The sequence below is a fragment of the Hippoglossus hippoglossus genome, chromosome 12 (assembly GCF_009819705.1).
Source record: "Hippoglossus hippoglossus isolate fHipHip1 chromosome 12, fHipHip1.pri, whole genome shotgun sequence".
Lineage (NCBI taxonomy): Eukaryota > Metazoa > Chordata > Actinopteri > Pleuronectiformes > Pleuronectidae > Hippoglossus > Hippoglossus hippoglossus.
The window spans coordinates 13,139,220-13,156,512 of NC_047162.1; the positions used below are offsets into that span (position 1 = coordinate 13,139,220).

Genomic DNA, 17,293 nt, shown 5'->3' on the forward strand with positions numbered 1-17,293 from the left:
AATATGTCTGTTTATATTGACAAACACAAAATCAATTTGATGAAGTATGGACAGAGTAAATCCTAGTGGCAGCTTGTTGATTAGCCACAGTTAGACTGGAAAACATAAATTAATTCATTACAGAAATTAAGGTATAATTATGCCAATAACAATGAAATAAAATTAAGTTCTCAAGAGTAGATTCTGCCAGATATAACGGTCATATTTATATAAGGTAATTGTATTTACTGCAATTAAAGATCTTCATTGTCCTAAACATTTGAAGTAACAAATTCTAACTGACGAAACAATTTGACTAAAAAGCTGAATTTAGATGTTAGTTTCAGTAAAACAACAAAGATAGAAAAACATGTCTGATATACTCAAGGGCAAAACGCTCCTGAGAGAATTCTAAGTGAGGATAATGATGTGTCCAGGGTGACATCTAGTGACTGCAGTGAAGACCTACAAGGCCTTTCTAATGATTTCCAACATGTCTGCGTTAATCCTCAGCTTCTATCAACATGCACGAGTGTTTGAGTGCTGGCTACACGCAAATTCGTACCTGCATGACAACAGATCCCCTGACAACGTGATCCATGGTCCCATAGTCAAACGCCTCCTTGACATCCAGGTTGAAGTTCTCCGTGCCGGGGCTGATGGCCCGCACCAGCTTAGTGATGTTGTTGGAGTACAGCGTGCTGGACTGTGTCGGCAAACGGCTGGGGAGGTCTGTGAAGCCGATATGCGTCACTCCCTAAAAAAAATAAGCTACACTAAATTACAAGAGCAGTGACAGATGATGGTTGACATCCTCGAAAAAGCCATTAAAACAAACAAAAAAAATTCATATTTGGTATGCATGTGTGCACATGTGAACATTACGTGCACTGACCTGGTATACCGACAGCTCTCCAGGTACTGTGGTCTCAATGTTTCCTCCAGCCTCAGCAGCCAAGTCCACCACCACTGACCCGTCCTTCATGCTCTCTACCATTGGTTTGGTGATCAGGATGGGAGCCCGCCTACCTGCAAGGTTAAAATAGACAAAGTGGCATAAAAAAATTTAATTCACCAATGTTTTTGTCACATTAACTTCAATCAAATGGCTAAAATGAATTTAGAAATATAGGGGAAATAAAAAGTTATTGTTATAAACAGACTTCCAGGCCACATCGTTAAACATTTTCACAACAACTGAGCTTACTGTTGATATGTGGCCATGTATAAAATGCACCCTATTGAAACCCACAGAGTAATGGAACAAATGTGAAGCTGCTGGAAAATATGTTGACACATCCCAGTAAAGTTATTCCATGACATATAGCCCACGACTTCTCCCTTCTTTCTGCATTTTCTGACTTCTTGCCCAGAATACACATTATGTGATAATCCAGGACCAGTGGGAGAGGCTGTTACAAGCCCTTGAGTGAGAGCACAGTTTAGTGGAAATGCATCCTTCACTTGCTACACCTACAAATCAGTGTTTACGAAGTGTGCGTCTTCTTGCTTTGTGCATACCAGGGATAAGAGCTGTGCTGATGAGAATGTCCACGTCCCGACATTGTTTGGCAAACAGCTTCATCTCAGCCTCAATGAACTCTTTAGACATTACTTTGGCGTAGCCTCCCTGGCCCTCTCCTGACTCCTTGAAATCCACCTCCAGCGGCTCAGCACCCAGAGATTTAAACTGCTCCAAAGCTTCAGCTCTGGGAGGGAGAGAGAGACAGATATTATCCATAGGTCAGCCGGCGGTGAGATAATAGTTAAGTACTTATTGTAAAACTTTCAGTAAAGCAAACGGAGGATGTTTTTCTTTTTGCTAGAGAAATCAGATCCACGTGGAAATTATACTAGTACAGTTGTTTATCTTTAACACTTTCCAGCTTATCGGTTTCTGCACAAGTATTTAATATTAAATATTTGCAGCGCATCAGACAGTCACTGCTGCTGTCAATCAAATATCTAACTTAAAGGCAGGGTAGGCAATGCTGGAGAAACCAGGAAAAGTGGATTGATTTTTTTTAAAAAGTGGAATGCAATCAGTATTCTTTTAATTTGTTATTCACATACATCATATTCACTCTTATATCAGAAACAAACCTGGTATCAAATCCTCTGACGATGGCGCCCATGGCTCTGGCAGTGCCAGCAGCCGCCAATCCAGCCACACCACCTCCGATGATCAGCACCTTTTTCAAAAACACAAACATGAGATGAGCTGAAAATACAGTCACATAACCTGTTCAAACTTAGAACTAGCATAGACACATACACACTTGTGATTATACAACAGTCATTATTCACCTTTGCAGGCGGCACTTTCCCGGCTGCTGTGATTTGTCCAGTGAAAAAGCGCCCGAAGCTGTTAGCTGCCAGCACCACAGACTTGTACCTGAAATTACAGAGCACAACAACACAGGAAACACAATCAGAATACATACAAGTATGAACTGTTCCTTCACGAGTTTGAACATTGCATAAATAAGAGGAACAATGCCGTTATACATAAATATAAAAATGCTTTGTCACCATAAAAACAGTCAACACTTTGAAGGCACCATGTACTGTACATACCCTGCAATGTTTGCCATGGAGCTCAGGGCATCAAAACCCTGGGCGATGGTGACTCGTGGAACCTGGTCCATAGCCAGGACGGTGGCTTTCTTCTGGGAGAGCATTTCCATCAGCTCAGGGTTCTGAGCCGGGTAGATGAAGCTGATCAACGTGGCTGCTTCCTTCATCATTTCCACCTCATGGATGTCCAAGGCAGGGTTGAAAACAGGAGCACGGACCTGGAAGCAAGAATTGTTGGTCAGAGAACAAAGTTGAAAAGTTGACTGCCACCCCTTCCACCTCCAGCACTTTAACCTTACCTTAACCACCACATCAGACGCCAGAACATCTTTAATGTCTTTAATTGTTGCTCCAGCCTGGGTGTACTGTTCGTCACCAAATTTGGAAAACTCTCCGGCTCCGGACTCCACAACTACATTGAAGCCCTGCTTGATGAGGGCCTGGACGCCAGCGGGAGACAGCGCCACACGACGTTCATCCAGGAAGATCTCTTTGGGGACTCCAACTGTGAGTTGCTTGTATGGAATACCTGGAGAGGCAAAGAGAAACAACCCAGGAGGATGTGAAATAACAGCGGTTATATTAATAATGACAAAGACTTTGCATATTTTAACAAAGAGAGCAGAGAGAACAAAATTATTATTTTCATGCAGATTCCATTGCAGCTTCAAGGAGTTATCACCTCAGTAAATGACAGAGTTTATACCATAAATACTGTTTGCAGTATGTAGTGTCCCACAGCAACATTACAGCCTGCAGCCATGCTACTCTCCCTGAGATAGATATATATATATATATATATATATATGCACTGGCCTAGTCCAGCGTCCAATAATCTGTTTAAAAGAGGTTGATGGAAATGTCAATGTTTCATTTTGTGGAGATTGAAGTGTCTGATCCAAATATCACATAGAATGTATCAACGGACAGTCACAGTCAGCAGTTTTAATCTGGGTCCCCAAACAGATTTTTGCTGTTCTAAGCACAGCTGTTTCAACATGTGTGAAAACCAGAGATCAGCTTAATGTGTGACTGACACTAGTAAAGGAAAGAAACAGGGGAACTAATGAACAGCAAATTCATAAATGAGTCTGACAAAAACACATTAAAGTGGCTTTAGGATCTTTGTAGTTCTCTGTCCACGTCTAGTCTGCAAGCAGCAGGTCACATGTTGGGTTGGCTCCTATGGAAAATTCCACTGCTGCTCTCTACCGCTGTCTCCTCGTCTATATATAAACACCAGAGGCTCTGACAGGCTGCCTTTCCTCTCACCCTGCACTGGTGACCTGTCCTCTAAAAACTGGAATTTTACAATAAACTCCACAACACAAGGAAACTAAAAAAAAAAAACTGGCTGCAAGCTGCACATTTGATTTTGGGAGACTTTCGAGCAAAAATCCTCACATGGCACCGTTGGTTAACAATTACTGTGTCACATTATGAGATGGTCATGCATTGTCCTCAGTCGTAAAACAAGCAGTCATCTTTTAATCTCTGCCACAGTGCGACGCAGTTTTTCACCTTATCCCCCTTTGGAAGTGCAAGATGACTGAATTAACAACCACTCTAAGTGCTGTACACTACAAGTCATTTATAAATGCTCACATTGATTATTTACCATCTGGGACAGAGGTCATATTACAAAAGAAAAATCCAGTTTGAATTATGTTCAGAATGAGTAGACACCAGACGATACAACCACTCACCACTGTAACCCTAAAAACCTTATCTCGTTTCCACTGTACATATTTGAACTTTAAATGCTGCAGATGATCTAACAATCGAGATAACATGATAACCTTTAAACCTCAACATCTTGACTAAAGATGATAACAGTGTGGGAACTTCAGTGTCTATAAATAGACACTAAAATATAAAAAGCTCAATGGGCCACATGTAAAGGTTTGTATGTTGGATTTCATCAAATGTTTTCATTTCAGAGGATTCTGCTTAAGGTATCCTGTTGTGTTTGTTGTGGCCACTGAGACGTGCTACTCAGAAAAGCAACAAACCACCACAGCCTCAGTTTTCAGTTTGAATGAATGGTTAGGGGTTAAGATGACAGATTATCATCGATAGCATCTGCAAACCAAAGACCAAAAATGATCGTGTCCCACAAACAAGTGCATCTAAGTCGGTCAAGCGAAAAGTGTGTGCATAAAACACAGTGACAGTATGTCCACATCACAGCTGACCTCACACCAACACACCGCCTCACTCTATAGTGTACTGTACATCTATAGGTTCCCTAGAGGTGAAAGTATAGTGTGTGTTCCCCCTCCTCTACTAGTCTGTGAGATTGTAACCTGATACTTGTGTGTCCAGAATAGACGAAGCCAGCTGTTACTGGAGTCGACTGAACTGCAGGAATCTCAACCTCTAGTCACCGTGAACCAGGTCACCAGCACCTTCAACACTCAACTACAGAGAGAGAAAGGGGGCGAGGGACACTGGCACAACCCAGCACATAAAGATATGATGCACCTGCAACCGGCTGGTGCTGGCTTTTACTGCGCACACACACCCACACACACTCTGTCTGGTGAGCAAGAACAGAGTGAGGGCATTGAAAAGGGAGAATAATGCTGCATTAACCTGAATGTGACCTTGGAGCAAACAAAGTTAGCAACCCAACGTTTATAACAGACTTCTAATAACAAACATGACTGTATGTTTGGTTTTATTTTTCTCTATTTTGTCTAAACAGTGGATTAACTTCTTCATTACAATGACATTGTGCAGACCTTCAAAGGAAAGAAACGAATGAAGGAACAATCACTCAACTGTCTAATTACTCGACAATGACATTTTTTTTTATTCACCAGCTACCAAGGCCAGCAAAGGACAATAGTATGAATACCCTCTCTAGCTGTCCTCTTTAATTGCTAGTCGTAAATATAACCTGTTTTAAAACCTGCACCTACTTCACAGGTACAGTACATGAGAAAGGTCACAGAATCTACAGGTGGCTCTGCTTCCATGTTGCTATCAGTAGTAACACATGAGTTACAAGTGTTTTAATTTCCGACAGGAAGAAAATCAGCCTGGTATCATTGAATAAAACAATCCAATTATGATCCTGTTTACTTATAGTATTTTTACTATGAAAAAAACATGCGGATACGTCTAAGTGCATGTAAACTCTCCTGTATTAACTATATTGACCTGTTCCAGCTCTTCCCTGCAAGGCTGAAAAGAAAGAAGAAAGTAACAACCCTTGAAATATGAAGAAGAGCCATCTAATGTGAATTAGCTTATTCCTAATCTCACAATGTTAAAGCTCATCCCCCAGTGAAGGCTGCAATAAATCACATATCCAAACCCTGTTATATTGGCTCCATCGTGGCTGGAACAGATGGAAATGTTGCTGTGACAGTGCGATAGTGTGCGTCACCGTGACAACCTCCATGCTTTCTATCTGTATTGTACATAAAGGACACATGTTGTCAACTCAAACAACACTGAGCTCATTTGTAATGAATGGGTGATGATTTCTATTTAAAGAAAACCCCTGTATTGCATAGCTTTGCACTGACTTTAGTTACAAAACGTGCGTCAATGCTAAAACCTTACCTGGACTGACGCATCGTCCAAGAGCTTGATGGGTCCTGAAAAAGCGGAGGCATGATGATTGGATTGTACGGCCAGCCTGCAGCTTCATGCAAGAAACCCCACTGAACACGGGGGCAGAGCAGTTGGCCGCCACAACACGAAGGAGGCTCGCCATGGTGCACACACACACCGGGAGGAGCTCAACAGGACAGGCAGCACTCCTCCTGGGGAACAGACAGGAGAGACAGGTGAGAAATGAGGGCACAGACAGACAGCACAGACAGGGGGAGGGGGGGGGGGTTGTGGGCAAAGAGGAATAAAAGTGAAAATAAGAGTCTCAATACGTTTAGGCTAGCCTTATAAGCTAATTGCACACACTCGAATTTGAAAAAGTTGAGCAGAAATATGTTCCACCCTGTTCACTTGTAGAAAACCACATACAGTATGTTTGACCTTCTGTTTAAACAGGTCACATTCACTGACATTCCTTCCTGTATTTGCACATCCAACACATATTCTGTCGGACGAATCCTGTCTATCCGAGGTTATAACTATTACACAAAGTATATATGAAAGAAGAAAATGGTTATTTTTATATCCACATATTAACAAACTCAAGGTCAACAGTCACTTCTTGAAACTGCAGACGACTGAAGGACTCTGAGGCAGTAAAACAGCATGAGGGACTAGCATGTTGACCTAAAAGAGAGATACTAGGACAAGGACAGACTGGAGCAGCTTAGCTGGTGAAGTGGAGAATGAACCAGAATTAACTGGCAATAAAAACAACTCTGTGACTCCACGTGTCCTTGTTTGATAGTTTAAGGTCAAAAACACACATTAGTTTGAAAGTCAAATTCATACTTAGAATAATAACACCTTTATTCGATAGTGTTGACATTAGAATTAAATGGATGAGTTAGTCAACTGTCAGAAAATGTATTCTTAAATCATTTTAGTAATCGATTTATCATTTAAGTCATTTATCTTTGGACTCTCATGACCTTGACCCGGTTATTTAGATTGAACAATGGACTATTTGTATAAATCATCCAAATATAAAATACGATAATACTAATTGTTAGTTACAGCCTTAGAGGTGGTTTTCCACTAATTAGCACAAAAGCACAACATAAAAAGACATTAAAAAAACTCTAATTTGTCATGTCCATGTATTTGAATTAAAGGATCAATGTTAGGGATGCAAGTATCAATTGTTTTATAATCAATTAACTGGCCGAAAGTTCTCAATGAAACAATAAACCTTTTTATTATATAAAATATCTGTTATAATTCCCCAAGTTCAAGTCGACACCATATGTCTTGTTTTGTCCAACCAAGCGTAAATCTCAAAGATAAATCAAAATGTCTAAAACAGTTATTTGAAGACTACAATTCCTGCCAATTAATGTCGTGCTGCAGCTCCATTCAATTCATCCAAAACAATAAAGCTGCAAAGCACGAACCCTTTAACAATCTACCAAAGCATTTAAAAAGGAAAATGTCATTGATAGTGATTATACTTTTGATGAGATGACTAATTGTTTGGACGATAAATGTCCATCAGAATTTACCAAGTCGTGTCCAAGTGGCTTTTTTGTGCAACTAACAAACCAAATATAATTTATTATTGATCATAGAAAACAAAAAGGAAGCAAATCTGTTGATCAACTAACTGATTAATCGTCTTTCAGCTCTACTTAAAGCAGACTATGATCTTTTAATCAGAGAGGATTAACTCTGGCATTAAGACCCGTGTACGTGTGTGTGTGTGTGTGTGTTTATGACCTGATATAAAAAAGGGGGGAAATAAATGAAAGTAACACGTCATCAAAAATATGAATGACATCCAGCTAACGGTTTGCTAACATGCTGCTAACGTTAGCACATTGAACAATATGAAATAAATATAAAATACATATGAAATAAAAAACATCAGTGGTTGAACCCGCGTCATAAACCTCCGCCTGTGACCCAGTGTGACGACAATAAAAACAAAAGGCTCCAGACAACAACACAAGCGAAAGCGTGTGTAAAATGGTGGATTTAGTGTGTTTTTGATGAACCAGAGCAAAGTGTACAAACCAGCACTTGTGTGTTTTTGTCTCCTCTCACTGCGGAGTGAGCAGGAGGAGGTGGAGGAGCAGGGAGCGGGGCTGAAGGCTAAAAACGAGCTAACGTGTTCGCTAGCCGCCGCTGGCTAACACACACACAGACACACACACACACACCCATGTCTCCGTTAGGGAAGGAGACGTGCGACTGAAAAAGCTGCTCACACGCACACGAGGAGGAACAAAGCGGAACATGTGCAAAGGAGGAGAATCGCTGCAGGAGCAGTTAGCGGAGGAGAAGTGGACTGACCTTTGCAGACGGTCCCGGCTCGCTGCTGCAGCTCAGGAGAACTGTGTGTCGACCCGGAAGATGAACGCTGCGGCACCCGGCCTTCGGTTATTATTGGGTCGTGTGATGATGATGATGATGATGATGCACCAGAGTGTTTTTCATATTTTATTTGTATTTTTTTATATTTATACTTTATACCACAGAAAATTCCATGTCTGTGTAAACCTGGTTGGCAATAAAACTCGATTCTGCTTCGGGTTCATTTCATTTATTTGATCACTTTTTAACTTCAAGAACTTTATTCATTTACCCTTTTGTTAACTTTTTTCCATGCACACACACACACACACACACACACACACACACATTTGTACTTCTGTCTTAGTGAGGACCAAAAACGTTTATTTGCAACATAGACTCTTACATGTGCAATGATACTTGAAGATCTAGACTCATATTTATCAATACTCATTTGCACCTTTTTAATTGCCATTGTTTTCATTTGCTTCTATATAAACACAAGAACATTGATTTTTAGTTATATGTTGGATCATATCAGAAATGACGTCCCAAAACTGAATCATGCAGAAGATGCACATTCGCCGTACTTCCACTGAGGGGCGCTATTTTACTATTTTTATCCACCAAGGCCTCAGATCTACTTTGTTCACTTTTATATACTGTATGAAGCAGATCTCTCTCTCTGTCTCTCTTTCTCTCTCTCACACACACACACACACACACACACACACACACACACACACACACACACACACACACACACACACACACACACACACACACACACACACACATTGTATATTTATCCTATCTAACCTAAACCCAATTCTCAACCTAACCATAAAAGCAAGTCAAACAGCCCATTACAGGTGGGCCAGAAAGCGAGGAGCAGCCAAAATGTCCAAAGATATCTGTACAATTATACACACACACCCACACACACACACACACACACACACACACACACACACACACACACACACACACACACACACACACACACACACACACAGGGATCATCTGTTTCTCTTTATCCGGCTCAGATTGTGGAATGCATTGTTACTACGTCTGCTTCTCATTGTGGCCCTTCACCAAAAAGACAGCTCTTCTAATTGCATTCGCTTTGCGTTGCACTTCTTTGATTTTCTTCGCTTTTAGTCTCTGTCCCTTTTCGTCTTCCTCCTCTGTGACATTTAAACTGTAAATCTAACCAACACACGTGTCATTGTGATTCCAGGAAGCAGGTGGAAGAACATTTCTATGTTTAAATCACTATTTCAAGTCAGTTTAAAGGAAACCACTGACCTGACTGTATTCAAGGTTTCACTCGTGTCCGTCTTCTATTCTCAAATCAGTTACCTCTTCTTCTTATCAGAAGTGATAAAGTGATGTGTGTTTTCCATGTTGTTGTTTGGAAAATTAAAACTTTAGTTTGCAACCACGGAGCAAAACTACCAATTATGGGTTCCCAACTTTCATGACACTGTAAAAAAAGAAAGTATGGATTCAACATGAATTCACTGCCATCTTTCACATCACACACGAAAACATCTTTCGCTTGGATCAGAGTCTTGTTCCAACATTTTATGGCTTGAAAACAGATTTTTGTAGAATTTATGGTGACAGTTCCAGCGAATACACAGCAAAGAGTAAACAATAGGATGATGTCCCATGTGGATTTTAAGAGAACTCACTGCATAAGATTCTCAAGGAATGGTCTCACCTCCCTATTCCTGATGTTTTGTGTCATGTTACTTTAAGTTTAGTTAAAAAAACAAATTCACATCTGTTTAAATTTTCTACTGCACTAACTTCTACTGATTTCAAATGTGAATAAAGACATTTGTAGTGGGGACGGTTGTGGGAGGGGAGACGTGGATGTTCCTGTCAGAGAGTCGTCACAGTTAACTCACCTGTGGGCACGTTTGACCCAGACTTTGAGGTGTGAACTATTTCAGACGGCAGCATCAGTTAACCCGTCAGCTTTATTTATGGTTGCTGCCCTTTCTCTTCATTTAAAAGCTTGAGTTTCAGTTGAAAACAAAAGGCTTCGGGCCACTTTCACTTTTATCCTGCCCCCATTCAGGCTGCAGTGTATCTCCTTTCATTTTACTTTACAAACCCACCTCTGAAGGAAAGGGACACATGTTAAAATCAAAACAATCTACCATCGGTCTTCACCGTGTGTAACAATACAAGTCATTCTGTATTTTACTGATCCTTGCAGTGATGTTGCCTGGTCACTTCCCTGACACGTGTGAGGTCAAAGGTCAGGGATCAGCCTTAGCACCCTTGAAGCAGGTTGGGATTAAACCTCTTGATCAATGACAGAGAAACAGGCAACAATGAAATGAGAATGATTTTGATTGTGTATGTGAATGCATACTTGCAGTTATTCGGTATATCTGATTTTGTGCAGAATTTACTCTATGTGAGGGATTTTTCTATTTGATAGCAAAAGTCAGCTGAGAGAGAGAGAGAGAGAGAGAGAGAGAGAGAGAGAGAGAGAGAGAGAGAGAGAGAGAGAGAGAGATTTTTGAGTAAGAAAATGCTTTGAAGTAACAGAGAATTCCAGGAGTTTCCTGTTAACAAGCCTCGGGTATAATGTGAACCAGGAGTGTGTGTGTGTGTGTGTGTCTGTGTGCGAGCTGAGAAAAGTCTGCCCAGTCAGTCTCTGGCTGCCGGTGCGAGCTGTTACCATCATTGCAGTCTTTTCTATCCTCTTATTCCTTTGAGAGTCATTCCAGATTGGGTCCACCTGTTTTTTTTAAGGACACATAATGATTCAGTTGTCAGTGGGGTTTGGAATTTGGAGTCAAAGTATGTACGTGTCTTTTGATTCCTTTTCTTTTTAACTCTTTGAGTCACTTGCATCCATCTCGTGTGTTTTAGAAGCAACACTGCTGCCCGTGAGGATTTGTGAGATGAGATGGTGACCAGTTCCAGCTGATAGACAAATAAACCAACCAACCATGTCAGTAAGGATGTGTAATTACTACACCTCACATTTGCACCTGCTGTTGTTTGCGGTTTTGTGGAGCCTCAGCTTCCCAAGTCTGCTCTCCGCCTGGCCGGGCCCCGGTCGCAGTGAGCCAAAGGATCAGCTGGACCCTAATGTTCGGGACTGGGGGGACTATTCGGACCTCCCTACGGGGATCGAGCAGGGACAGGGGTTGGATGAAGAAGTACAACACGCAGGCAACAGAGGTGCAGGAGAATCAACATCAAGCCTGGCTCCTGAGCTGGATTTCCTGGCTGAATTTGCAGGTAAGAGAACAGATCAGCTGATGTGTGTCTTGTGCGTCTTCCTACTCACAACCTCCTTCAACCCTCCAGGTAAAAAGCGACTGTGGGTGATAACAGCCCCATCGCACAATGACCACTATCTGCATATGATGGAGAAACAGCTGGAAGAGATGGAGCAGGTACTCTACTGATTTATTCCCTCGTCAGATCAATAACCCTACGTGGGAATTTCACTCTGAACTGTTTTCGTCTCACACGCAGAAAGTGCTGAACTGTCGTCTAGCAGAAAGAGACACCTTCATCATCACCATCATCCAGAACGCCATGATGGAAGGTCGGATACAGAAAACAACTTTCCCGGGAGAAGCCATGGTCGAGAGCCTCGACCCGGACACAGTTACCAGGCTGCTGCACTACCTAGACCTCAACAACCAGGTAAACAGGCTGCCATGAAAACAAACCGTTTTTTCCTTTGTGGTTCACCTGCTCTTGACTTTTTTTTTTTTTCACTCAACACCCATCGGTTCAGGAGCAAGGCTTCACCATGCTGGTTCTGAAGAAGAATCTGTACGTCAGTGAGCGGTTCCCCTATCCGGTCCGAGTTGAGGCGATTCTGGAGCTCATCGATCAGTTCCCCATGAGGAAGCTGGAGAAGATGACCAGAAAAGGAGCCAACATAAGGTCCCATTATACCACTGTGTTCTTCACTGTGCTAACAGAAAACTAAAGAGTGCTTTTATAAGGTCATTCTGCACAGTTTACTATTTAACAGGTGGGGATGGAGTGAAATTTGACAGTCACATAGTTCATGATCTAAAGCTGATTACTTAATGACAAATATTATAGTAATTCTAGTTTGCACTTGTTAAAACTGCTGAACATATTTTGTGTTTAGCTTTATCATGTGCCAATTTTCACATTTCTCCGTCATATTAACGTAATGCACAAATTTTCCAAATGTCCAGCAATATGAATGATCAAGATGTAAACATGTATTATCCAAGTGACTCTGCTGTACAATGCAAGTTAATGGTTTTTATATGATACTTTAAAGAAGTTATTTAGAAGAAAAAAGAAACCCAATATGCTGATGTTTTTTCTTTTTATTATTTCAGGTGTAGCCCTGTTAAAAAGAAGGTTGTGGTGAAAAGGAAAAAGATAAAGAGGAAGATGGTGCTGAGCTCTCAGAGGCAGGGAAATAGGACTTCTGTGGGGGCGCTACCAAGAAAACCTCTGGACAAAAAAGCCGCTCTGAGGAGTAAGATCCAGGAAATACTAAGCGGACGGTCGAGGTTTGTTATCCGTAAGGTCCCTGCTGCGGGGTCCACGAGGGGAAAGGCATCGAACAGCGGTGGTCGAGCCGCTGCCAACGGACTGGAAAAAGAGAAAGAGCACAGTTCTCCCTCTGTGTCAAAGAGCAACGAAGAAGTAAAGAAGCCCAGGTGCAGTCTCTTCATATTCCTTGACAGCTTTTCAAACATAAACGGAGGAGTATGAATATTGTGATTTCCCTGAAACCACGCTTTGGTTTTGTGAACCCATCTGGTTTGTCACGCCTCCCATTTACACCAGATACGGATTATTTTCTTGGCACTGGATGAACTTCAAAGTAAAGCTTTTGTGTTGTATTGCAGGGCCGAGTCCACCGTGGAAGAAGATAAGAAAACACATGGAGGGAGAAACAGTGAGGACAAAAGAGAGCAAAACGTAAAGGACGATTCACAGGAAAAACCTGGCTCAAAGAAGAAGGGAAAAGGAAAGAAAGGAAAGAAAGGGAAAGGAAGAGGGAAGAAGTCCAACAGAGAAGCCAGTGATGAGGATAAAGCGGCCTTGAAGGACCTTTTGGAAAGTTTAAAGGGAAACAGAAGGTTGATGGTGAGAACTTCCTCTTTGTGCAGCCTGTTACGGCCTTATCTTTATTACAAATGCATGCGAAACCCTGGACAAATTTGACTAATGTTCATGTTTTATTAGCTGATCTCAACGCCCAGCAGAGACGCGACGCTTTACATCCAGCAAAAAGAGGAGAATGAGAAGAGTCACTGTGGCCTCGCCATCAGGAAGATCAGCGTTGCGACCATTGTGGAAGGCAGTGACGCCACACTCACGCTGCAGCACCACCAGCTTGGTAGGCAGTGTTTCTATGTGTGTGTGTAAGAAGTTGAATATTGGCATCCAAAACATTTCCGTTACCAATAAGCCTCATGCGTACACGTTTAACCAAATGACTTCCATGGTACTACAGTACAATAGCCTGGATCTGTCACACGGACCATGCTCTTTTGATGTGGTTGCCAAAATTTGTTGTTGTTGTTTACATGCTGTGGGACCGTCTGACTTCCAAGACATCAGTCAGCAGCGGAGCAGCAGCTGTTAGTGGAAAACAAAGCGTCGACCGCCATGCTGGTGGTTCTGTGAGGTTGTAATCAGGCACTTGAACTACAAAGGTTTTAGCTAAATGGTAAAACAGCTTTGCTAAACTTGTGAGCATTCTGACATTTGCTAATTTGCAGTAAACAAAAACTTTGGGGGAATGTTATTTGTCTTTGCAGGAGGAAAAGTCGGGGACCACCAAAGTCATTAAAATTCCTTATGGGGGAATGTATGAATGTGGGAACCTAATTTCATGAGAATCAATTCAATAGGCTTGGATGGATTGTTTCGCTTTATACATTCATTGTGTTTTGCTTAAAACCACAAAAATCTCTTGGTGGCACAAGATGACATTGGGATTCATTTCTCAGGAAAATTCATTCCTAGAAAAAAGATTTTAGGTCAAAGAGTTCCAGGTGCTTTCGGTTAAAATGCAGCTATGTAGTGTTGTGGTTGTTTTTGGGCTCATCACACAGTTCCTGTTGTTTTATTTGCACACGTTCATTAATATATTCATATGTATGTGTGTGTTTCAGAATCAGAGCCTCCACTCAGTGACGTGTCAGACCAGCTCTTTGGTTCAGGCCTGATCTCCCTGTTGAGAGCTGAGCTCCGCCTGTCATCCGCTGACCTCTTCTCCATGACCGTCACAGACTACGACATGAGGCCTGATGTAAGAACTTCTTTTTGTCTGCTTCTCTCTTCTTTCATAATCTAATACGGAAAGAGGAAATATGTGACAAACTTTCAATGTATCTTCCCCCAGAGAGTTTTTGAAGCTCCCCCATCGAGCCCTGCTCTGTTCGAGTACATCGATAACTTCCCCTCAAGGCGCCCAGAGAAAGAAAAAGAGAGGAAGAGCCCAACTGTCTGCACCAAAGACAAAGAGCCTGGAGCAGAGAACTCCCTGCTCAGGTAAATTACCGTCATTCAGTGATCAATATCTTCAACTACCCTCGAGGCAACGTCTGGGTCCCTTTCTTGCTACTAGGAAATCCAAAGTAGCATTGTCAACTGAAAGTAAAGTAATGATTAGCATTTATTTCATATCAGAGTATGAGAATGGCCTTCGATTGTGCATGAGACATGAGACGATAAAACTTGACTCACTCTTCTTTATGTACGTTTAGGTTCATGTCTAAGAGGAGACTGCTGCTCATCTCTGCTCCCTCTGAGGACGACTACTCCTTCCAACAGCAGCTCACTGCTCTCAACGGACAGAAGTGCCACCTGGGTGAGTCCACATTACATTACACAATCAATGTATGAATTAAAACGTCATAGATGTGCTTAATGTGATGAAAATAATAATTGTTAGTATTCAACCACAATTTGTTTGTTTATTTGAATGCATGAGCTGCTGAAAGACATATTCTTGGGTCTCTCCTCAGGTATTCGCCACTTTGCCATGTTAAAGTTGACTGGGACTGGAAACAAAGCGTCAGGAACTGTTGAGTTATTTCCACTAAATGGTGAGTCACAGTGATGTGGGGCAGTGAGGTGGATGTGCCTGTTTATGCAAATCTGCTCCAAATGGGTCCAATGGGAAATTTCTTGGGTCATGCCCTCCACAAGGTTTCATGGAAATCGGTGTAGTAGTTTCACCTAGTTTGAGTAGTAGTTTCATGTTGACAGCGATGAAAACATCAACAAACTCTTTGGTGGAAGTAAAAATATTATATGAACATACATAAATAATTTTAGATTTTAGGTCGATGTGCCATGATCTTCAACAAAAAAATGTGAAACTATTTTTCGGGATTCAAAGCTGCACCAACTTTTGCTGTGGTTTGTAAATTTTCCTCTGTCTTCCATCCTCCAGGTCATAGTCAGAGTGAGGTCGAGCCGTTATCCCGCGACATGGTCAACAACATGAGAGAGCAGCTGAAGATCAGCAAGGACTACTTCAGCATGCTGATCGTGGGGAAGGACGGCGACGTCAAGGCGTGGTTCCCATCCCCCATGTGGTCCCTGGATAGCGTTTACGACCTGGTGGACTCCATGGAGCTTCGCCTCCAGGAGGAAAAGCTGCAGAAGCGACTTGGGATCCACTGCCCTGAGGACAGAGGGACAGGAGGCAGTGAGGCGGGACACTATCACGGCTATGGTGACGAGGAGATGTACTCATATCACCGGTCGGAGAAATGATGGGAAAAAGGAAAAAGGAGGAGGCAGTGGCTTGAGGATCTTAACTCTTGAGATGAGATGGACAGTACATGAACACAAGGATTTTATACATGAGCAAACTTATAAAAAAATGGCCTCAAAAACTCGGGACTGAAAGGATTTGATGTATTATATGTTTTTTATGTAATAAAATTGCGAAGTGGAGAAAACTGAAAATAGTTGAATGTTTAAATACGAGAAAGTCTTGATTAAATGAAGCATATGTGCACTCGTCGAAAAACTCTGTCTTTGTTTTGAAGCAGAGGAAGAGGAGGGATTTCCATACAAGGCCGAGCAGTTTGCTCATTGGCAACACATCTGTCCAATCTTTTCCAAATACATTCACTGCGTAACATGAGAACACAAATGGAAAGTTGCTGTATTTTATTGGAACAAATAGTTTTTTTAAACATCTGTTTTTAAAGACCTCGAGTCAGTAAAACAATGAGTTACTGATGCTGGACTCAATATGTTTTTGCACATTTTCCATGGTACCTTCAATCCAAGTTTTCTACGTGTTCTACAGTTGCAACACGCATTAAGAAATCTTATCAAATGAAGTTCACTTGCTGCACCGGCAGCCAAATTTGCTTGTTCTGAGTAATAGCGTGAAAGTATCCAGACAAAATGGAAGTAGAATTGTAAACTGTAAACTCCACAGTAAGTGGTCGTAAACTTTTTTTTAAAAAGCCCCAGAGAGCAGAAATTTACAGTCTGGATAATACTGTCTGTAACCACTTGTTAGTTTTCTGCATCATGCCCCAATCATGTTTTTGTATTTTGTAAATTCTAGCATTTTGAACCTTATACTATTTACCAAATGTTAGCACGTTAACATGTTAAAGTAGTAAGCATGGTAAACATTACGCCTGAGCATGTTAGCATTGTCACAAGCATGTTGGCATGATAATCTTGCATACAGCTCAAAGCACCACACTGTGTGTCAAAGCACCACACTGTGTGATGCAGAACACACGGCCACATCCTTTACTGCTGTTTCTAGCCATCTCATTCAGCCTTGTCACATCATTGT

The 17,293-nt window shown here is 41.7% G+C and overlaps 2 protein-coding genes across 5 annotated transcripts in view; one reads left to right on the forward strand and one right to left on the reverse strand.

Annotated features, from left to right (window-relative positions):
* Positions 1-8,558, reverse strand: part of LOC117771587 (NAD(P) transhydrogenase, mitochondrial-like) — a 28,948-nt gene extending 20,390 nt beyond the window's left edge. Inside the window, exons 1-9 of one of the 3 annotated variants that reach the window (XM_034602132.1) lie at positions 8,473-8,558; positions 6,130-6,332; positions 2,856-3,085; positions 2,557-2,774; positions 2,287-2,374; positions 2,083-2,171; positions 1,501-1,688; positions 875-1,008; positions 545-736 (exon numbers count right to left, since the gene is read on the reverse strand). In XM_034602132.1, coding sequence (XP_034458023.1) covers positions 545-736; positions 875-1,008; positions 1,501-1,688; positions 2,083-2,171; positions 2,287-2,374; positions 2,557-2,774; positions 2,856-3,085; positions 6,130-6,283 — 1,293 coding nt within the window. In that variant the 5' untranslated portion in view covers positions 6,284-6,332; positions 8,473-8,558. Of the gene's footprint in view, positions 1-544; positions 737-874; positions 1,009-1,500; positions 1,689-2,082; positions 2,172-2,286; positions 2,375-2,556; positions 2,775-2,855; positions 3,086-6,129; positions 6,336-8,440 lie in introns of those variants that run through there. The other 2 variants (XM_034602133.1, XR_004615617.1) reach the window with 2 other exon arrangements.
* Positions 8,559-11,101: 2,543 nt separating this feature from the next.
* Positions 11,102-16,437, forward strand: ccdc80l2 (coiled-coil domain containing 80 like 2). 2 transcript variants are annotated; one of them, XM_034602896.1, is made up of 13 exons: positions 11,102-11,299; positions 11,368-11,742; positions 11,812-11,900; positions 11,983-12,156; positions 12,251-12,402; positions 12,837-13,163; positions 13,356-13,596; positions 13,696-13,849; positions 14,631-14,767; positions 14,861-15,009; positions 15,225-15,328; positions 15,486-15,566; positions 15,917-16,437. In XM_034602896.1, exons 2-13 carry the CDS (start codon positions 11,448-11,450, stop codon positions 16,240-16,242), a joined length of 2,229 nt encoding a protein of 742 aa, XP_034458787.1. In that variant the 5' UTR covers positions 11,102-11,299; positions 11,368-11,447; the 3' UTR covers positions 16,243-16,437. The 2 variants fall into 2 exon arrangements, with proteins under 2 accessions (XP_034458787.1, XP_034458786.1); XM_034602895.1 differs by having other exon boundaries at positions 11,102-11,295.
* Positions 16,438-17,293: the final 856 nt, after the last annotated feature.